This window comes from Meleagris gallopavo, chromosome 8, assembly GCF_905368555.1.
Source record: "Meleagris gallopavo chromosome 8, MGAL_WU_HG_1.1, whole genome shotgun sequence".
Taxonomy (NCBI): Eukaryota; Metazoa; Chordata; class Aves; order Galliformes; family Phasianidae; genus Meleagris; species Meleagris gallopavo.
The window spans coordinates 23,115,363-23,123,438 of record NC_139411.1 but is presented as its reverse complement, the minus strand read 5'-3'; the positions used below and the strand labels follow the sequence as shown (position 1 = coordinate 23,123,438).

The 8,076-nt window shown below is 43.7% G+C and overlaps 1 protein-coding gene across 11 annotated transcripts in view; it reads right to left on the bottom strand.

The window, feature by feature from the left end:
• Nucleotides 1-8,076, bottom strand: part of NEURL1 (neuralized E3 ubiquitin protein ligase 1) — a 145,204-nt gene that overhangs the window by 14,287 nt on the left and 122,841 nt on the right. For all 11 annotated transcript variants that reach the window (XM_010714658.3, XM_085229179.1, XM_085229183.1 and 8 more), the window contains one exon: nt 681-827. In XM_010714658.3, coding sequence (XP_010712960.1) covers nt 681-827 — 147 coding nt within the window. The remainder of the gene's footprint in view (nt 1-680; nt 828-8,076) is intronic.

Sequence of the window (8,076 nt, the reverse complement as noted above, 5' to 3'; positions counted from 1 at the left end):
TGCTGCAAGAGCCACAAGGGTTGCAGTAATCGTGCTTGCAACATAAATGTGGTGAAGACTCCCCGCCAAGCCAGATGAAGTGGCAAGATAATGAGAGAATTTCTATTTGCCCCTCAAAGATTCAAATGGTACCATCAGAGAAAAAAATATCTTGGTTAGGACAACAGAGACAAGACTTGGTAAATTACATAGCTTTGGGATCATGTAGATCCCTGGCATTCTAGAAATTTAACAGAACATCCTATCATTTGTACTTCATTTATCTAAATCTCACTGGAATATTAGAAATATTGTTACTGCCTTTTTTGGGTACTGTAGGTGTGCGGAGAAGGAAGGGGGGAGTTAAGCATATTTGTAGCTCCAGCCTAAGTCAGTGTGCAACACCACTGCCACAGAGTGCTCCACTGTGTGTCACAGGACCAATGCACAGAACAGAAACTTTGCTGTGTCCTCTGGGACCTTTCGTGATGAAAAGGGTAAGAGAAATATTGCTGTCTAGGCATCTCAGCAGCTTCCACGTAAGTCAGACTTAAAATAGACTGCAGAGGCTCACCCTTCCTCCCCAAGGGAGCTGACAAGAGCCTCCGTTGGTTACTGTGTTTTTAAATCCATTCCAAGAGACAACTACAAGACTGTGAAGGGAGACAGAGGAGAGAACGGAGGTATCTCACCACACTTACCACTGATGGAGCTGCAGAGTGGGCCAGAGCCACACGTAGACAGTATGGGGTCAGAAACACCACTGCAGAGGACGGTGGGGGAATTGGGCGTTGATGTGGGTGAGCTCGGTGCGGACGGCCCCAGCCGCTCAGCCAGTATGGTGGAACCTGCGCCATGAGAAAACAAAACCACGGTTACTTTTAAAAACTCCAGTCTGATGAGCCCTGGGGATAAGTGGCAGGGGTGCAACTCTCAGTGCTGACCACCTCTCATGACCCATCAGATTGAAATCTAGGGAAAAAAAGAAAACCAACAAAAAAAAGAAAAGACCTTTCACACCTTTTCATATGCTAGCAACTGGCATAAGACAAGAGGCTTCCACAGTCCCTGAAACTACCTGGTGTTCCTTTAACCATCATAACCCTTTGCTTCTGCCCTTTGTCTCAAATCTTTAGTTCCTTTCCCCATGGTCTCAAGCTCCTACGTGTGCACAGCACTATACCCAGCAATGGGCTTGTGGCCAGTAAAGGACAAAGCCTGCAGAAGGGTAGGCTGGACTCCAACACAAGAATATATCACCTTGTCAAAGCACTCTGCGCTAACCCAGAGTAAAATATATCCCAGGCTCTCATAAATTCATGCTAAGTCACTCAAGGACTTTCTAAAGACAGATTCAAGCATTTGGTAATCAGAAAAACTTAGCTCCATTCATTGCCCTGCCTTTTTTGTACAGTGACTTAGGATAAGAGGGGGGGATACCAGGTGAGAACAGAAATCTGGCTAGAAACTGATTTAAGGCAGAAGGAAAAGCAGGAATGCTTAAAATTCTGATTGCTGCAAAGGTTTGGTTCACTGCAATGATACAGCCTGTGCTTCAGTATGGCAGCGGTGAGGTGGTGGCACACACATGAACCAAGGTAGGGTTTCTTGGTGATAAGAATTAGTTTCCCTGCAGTTTTAAAGTTTCGTGTTGTGGGCTGGAAATCAGAGCTAAAATGCAAAGACTTCTTCATGTTACCATATAAGGAGCCAAGAGACACAGAGGGTTGGGATCTGCAGTGTCCTTGATGAGCTGGAGGCTACTCTCCAGAGAAAAAGTAGCAGCAGAAGGCCAGGAACGCTCTGTGGACCCCATGCAAAGGTCCTTCTGTTCCTTGTTGCTGGGAACTATCAAGCCAATGAGGACCAAACTCAGGAAGCGGGGACTCCAAGTGTCAACTCTGGATTGTGCAAAAAAGCATGAGTGCAGCAGCAGCACGTGACACATTCCCCTGTCCTTTGTAGTAGATTAAGATTGAGAAGTTCAAGTCTTGTACAGAAAGCAGGGGAAGCAAGTTTGGGTTGAAATCTGTTCTGAAGCCCATGTATGGGAAAATAAGCAATGAGCTTCAGCCTTCAGACCCTCAGTTTCACCCTTCTTCAAATGAGGAGCACCTGCTTACAGGCACAATCAATTAACCTCTAAAAGGCTCTGGGGCTCCCCCACTTGAGATGCTGTAGAGAATCACTTCTGTTAATACACAGATGGGAGCTGAGGCTGAAGCTCATCTCAGTAAATATGCAAAGAGAATGATGCAGCCTCTAATGAGAGCCACTAGCAATGACTCTTCCCCGCCAATCTGACAGATGACCGTAGCAGAAAACTTGCCCTGTGGGTAACACGCTGTAAACAGGCCCAGCAGGAGCACGGATTTCAGCTCCTTCACTGCACACGGAACAAACGCCAGCACTGAACAGCTGAACAATTTTTTCAAGCTTTCCCTCTTCTCCCTGCAGCCTGGAGACATTTCTTCCATTCAGCTGGCACACAGTACATTGCATCTCTAACACCAACGTGGTCATTTCACTAAGTGCAAAATAAAGCCTCTTAAGAACATTTTTTCCTGGGCTGATAGGAGAATTTGGAGGTGCCCCAAGTGCCATAGATATGAACCAACGGAGCGTGCTGGCAGCAGTGCAAATGGCCCTTCTGCAGGGTGAGGAGAGCTCATCAGCGCAGGAACTGCAGTCTGAGCGGCTGGTCTGAGTCCCAACATGGCCCTGCCCAAGTCCCAAGGCCAGCACACACCTTCCCAGCTCTTTCTCCTAATACAAGGCGCAGTTCTTGACTTTCCTCCAGCATAAGTACAGAGCTTTGTTTAAAACAATCCGAGTTCCCTACCAGACAAGACACGCTTTTCCCTTGGTGACAGAATAATCAACAGAAGACACGTTACTCACACTGTTAAAATATTGCTGGATGGTGTGCAGACACCGTGACAAGCAGCACGGAATGACATCATGTGCCGGGTGGAATGAGCATGGCCAGCTTGGCTTAACTAAAACCAGATTCTTGTGCTCAAGGCCAAACAGGCTCATTGTGTGCACAGAGCTCCCACCAAAAGCTTTCAAACCATGATTAGAAGAAAATAAATTGCAAGTAAATCAGTTTAATTACTGATTTTAAAACATTCTGTAAAGCTCCCAGATAACTTTTCTCTGCTCCTAACTTGACTCGTGCTTGATCCCAAACATGCTGAACACACTAGCATTACCTTTAAGCAGGATTTGAATCAATTCCATTTGCTATTTTATCTATGCAGCACTAGCATTAGGAAAATCCAACACAGCCTGACTCTTTCTCTGCAATCCTATGTCATTGCTCCATGAGAGATGTATTAAGTTAATTTGTGTGTCCACCCACAAAAGAAAAGAGATACCATATTTTTAGTGGAAGAGAGTATGATCATAGAATACACAGCATTGTGCAGGGAAAGGCTGCCAGTATGTTAGCAGTTTGTAATTCAAAAAGGTCTTGCCAACCAGAAGACATTTCTGCTAGGGTCAGCAGAAAAACAGGATGGTATTCCATTGGCTTAAATGCAAAACATAGCAATTAAGTAGAGATAATCAACTACCAAAACACAGGGCAGGGAACTGGACTGCTCAATTAGAAATACAGTTGTCTTGCAGAAAGAGGACTGCTGGAGGTCACCAGATAATAATAAATCAACAATGCCATATTGTTATGCAAAGGTCACATCAATCCAGGCTCAACCAGGATAAGTTAAGCACTGGAGCAGGGGCCTGAAGGCGCAGTGGTACCTCTGTTCCTGGAAATACTCAAAACTCAACTGGTGAGTCTTGTGCTCACTTGGAAATTAGCCATGCTATGAGCAGGACATTGGATTAGATAACTCTCAGGGGCCCTTTCCAACCTAAAATGTTGTATGATTTCAAGACAATAACAGTTTTCATAGGCTGCTAGAATGAGGGCAGAAACAATCTGTTCTCTGTGAAAGCTCACGAAAGACAAGAAATCACGGGTTTAGAATCCTAAGGCATTCAAGTTGCGCATTATATAGATAGTAAAGCACTATAAAGCAATCAGACTTCCTAGAAAGATTACGGCATCTCCATCACTAGAGCTCTTTAAGAACAGAAAAGTGAAGTAGGTAATCTCTTGGGATCCCATCCAGCATTTACGATTTTTGTGAGAGCAGTTCTCTATATCCACAATTGCCCTTTTATAGAAGGTCTTAACTGTGACCAAAACACAACAGCTGTAGTCCTCAGAGATGCTTTTGGCTCCCTGTGTCTATTGTGGTGAACAGGGTGGTTTCCCAGAACACTGCATTCCACTCTCAGAGGATATCCCCTGGGGCTGTCACCACTTCTAACAGAGACATTTTTTTACTCATCTCTTGAAGGCAGCTGTCTGGGGAAAGCTTTTAAGTTGTTAAACAGGCCAGATACAATGGCAATATTCTCTAAAAATACATGAAAAATTGTCAGCACACCCTCCTTAACTTATCTATAAAAACATTATTTCTATATTTCTTCCTCATAGCAAAGCAATTATGTTGACCTTCTTACTGTGTGGGCCCAGGGAGAACATCATGCAACAAACACCACGATGACACCAGGTGGGTAGGAGAAATGCACTGTCTGTATTTCCCTTCTGAATGTGCTTAGGGACATTTACTCTGCAATCAAATCTTCACCTTTTTAAGGTGTTCATAACTCATTCCTTCATCTGGCATCCATCTCTTAGAGAAGCAATAGAAAGACAGGGACTTCTATTCGTGTGACTTGAATAATGACAACATGGTGAACTCCATCCAGTATCTATCAGTCAGTGAACCAGCTATAAAAGCATCTATCTGCCAATGAAAGGTAAGTGGCAACCTGTCTAGACTCTTAATGACTATTTCAGAAGTTTATTGATTTTCAGTGTTGTTTCATCCATACACTGGTTCCAGTGCTCCCAGCACACAGTGGAAATGACTTGATTAGAGCTGAAATCTGGCTGCAGTCTTCGGCTGGCACTCTGAAAGGTGCTCAAGAGAGATGTGCACTTCTCATATGTTTTAGCCAGTGAGCACTGGGCACCTGACAGTCCCATTCAGTAAGCTGTCTTACAAAACTCCCAGTTTGATTTCTATTTCTTAGGAATCAGATTTTAAGCCGGTCTGCTAAAATAATTTCCCTATCTCAAAACCTCTTCAATATGCATTCTCACATATAACACTTTGCATGTGTCAGGACCATGGATTTTGTTATCTTGGTAAGATCAAGGCTCTTTAAAAAATCTGGCTTAATTGTGGGTACTCAGCTTATGTAAACATCTGACTATGGGTGTCTGTCCCATAACACCTGTGCTCCTGCAGTGTGAGTTAGCTATCATATTACAGAAGTTATTAGAGCAACCCTGTGAAGCATCTCAGCTGCACTTAATCTAATCTACCACAAGTCTTTGGCTTCATAGTGACCCTTGTTACATGACCACCCTCAATAAACAACCATGTGCAAGACTCCAGTAGGACTGAGATCTCAGTTTCTGTCCTTACCCTTTTTTAATGGAAAATCTCATATTTTTTGCTCATGGATGTAGATTGCATCGAACTTTCCCAAATTATTTTATGCTCTATTCAACCTTCCATTACAGGGGAAAAAAAAAAAAAAGAAAAAAAAAAAAGAAAAAAGGTAGATACATTTATCTATTAGAGAGCACAGAATTTGGTGGAATTCCAAAGCTATTCTGTGTATTGCAGGAGAAAAAGCCAATACCAAAGATGCAATGGGGAACCTGGAACTGTACCTAACATACCTTCTCTTGGCGTTGCAATCTATTGGCAAACAAAGTGCCTTGGGGTTCTTCCCCCACCCTTTCCCAGAAAGACCAAGTTTCTTTCTGTTAGCATTCACCAGGCAGATGTCAGACAAACACCTCTCACTTGACACCTTAGTATTTCTTCAGTGGTACATCCATGAAGGGGTGACTCTTAGCAAGACAAGCCTTGCAGTGACTGAATCATTCCACATTTTATTTCAGTAACTAGCTTTCACTAATGCAAATGTTCTGTCAACTATAGAGTGAGTTGCAAATACCAAACACAGTTTCAGTGTGATTGTCTCAATGCTAAAATGACAGCTCTCTCTGCAGCATGCTCCATTCCAAAGAGCAGCTATATAAATTTATGCACATTATCACATTTTCTTGCCTCCTGCCAAGGCTGCAGGAGAGCTATTCTGTCCCATGGGGCCACCCAGGTCTTGCCCAAGAGGGACATTCAAATAGATCACATTGAAACAAAGGAACAAAGCACCTGCAGTTGCCTGGGCACATGGTAGTTAAAGATCAACAATAATGCTAGGGAAGGATGTAATCATATCCATCACTTTTGAATGCTATAAAACACGTGTATTTACACAGCCAGTTGTTATGTTCCCACGGCGATGGGAACAATACAGCATTTACCAGAAACCAGAGCTTCCTTCCCCTTGGGCTCAATGTTCATGGACAGCTATGCTCTCAGAGCCTGGCCTCTGTGCTGCAGTGCATCTCTACCTCTCAGGTGATCGACATCAGTTGATGATCCATGGTTGTTTTTGCTTTCAGTATTGCCTGGGTGATTTTAATTCTGAACAGAACAATATTACATTTCTGAGCAGAACAATACTACAATTTGTTCTTTGCAAGCCTATGAAAACACAAGGAATTTTGCATTATGCTACAGAAATGTCCAGAAATAGGTCATAATGCAGCATGGCAGATTCTGCATGCAAAACCATAAAACTTATGTTTACAGATGGGTGTCAGACTTAACCACAGTTTGGGAAAGTAAAAGTTAGATCCAAATCACAGAGAACAAGAGTTTAGACTTTCCTGTGGATCAGAAATGGAGGCTGCTTTATGGCTTCATTGGAACACTGTTGTTTGCTGTGTCCAGAAGGGCAGCAGGGCACCAGCACATCCATTACCCACAGTGCGGTTAAGAAAGAAAAATGAAAGCTCCAGACAGTACTGGAACTTTCTGAAGGCAAAGAGCACATGGCAAATGTACATTCCAGCTGGTGTCTTTTCTGACCCGAAGGGTGAAGATGAACAGTTATTCAGCACTTCATCCTGAAAAGTCCCTCAGGCATGGGCACCATGCAATGAGCATCTAGCTGAACTGAAGTGAAAGAGCCTCTAAGGGGCTCCATCTCACAGTCTAGCCCAACAAAGCACCCAGACAGATACTTGGATCAACAAGAGGTCAAAAAAGGAGCCTGGATTAAGCAAACAAGATGCATGAAAAGGAGAACTGGAGCTAAAAGAGCACAGGTATTAATTACTCTGACCAGAAAGGCTCATAAGCTGTGCATTTTCCGTTCCATCTCACATAGGACATTGGGCTCAGGGTAACTGAGATACCACAGAAAAAGTGGTTCTGTGAGCAAAAGGGAAACCACTGCCTAACCCTGCTCCTCCAAGCTCCGCACTCCGCCAGGAGGGACATGTCTAAATAGGGTGGCAGATACACAGATAAATATTTCCACTTTCCTCAGCCAGCACTGTTCTGAATTTCTATGGGACACGCAGCTGGATGAAAAGGCATTTGACAAAGAAGGAAAAGAAAGAGTTTAGTCTGCTGTGTCATTCTCTCAGTAGCCAGAATAACTAATTCTTGCCAGTGTTAGTTCAAAGAATAGGCAGATTTTATCTCCTGACACGAGCAGTAATTCAAAGAAGCTGGTATATGATCCTGTATCCTGTACATTCACTGCAGGCAAACAAAGACATTAGGAGATAAGGGAGATCTATACATCACTTGTTATGAAAACCTCATTGCATCAGGAACAGTTTATTATCCCAGTTGTGATAATCACCTTCCCTGTTACGGAGGGAAGTATAGACAGGGAGAGGCTGTCACTAAGAGGAGGTCTGCTTGTTCTACGCAGCCTTTACCAGATGCTGGCTGATAGCTCAGTACACAAGGCAGTGCTCTTTGACTTGCCCAGGCAAAGCATGGGTTTATGTGCTGAATGGCACAAGCCACAAGCAGGTGGCTGACATGGATCACAAAAGACAAATATTTCATGGCATACAACTCTCTGTGAGCATGCAGTTTTCCTGGAGACAAGGTGTAAAGCACCCTGGTCCACTCTAGC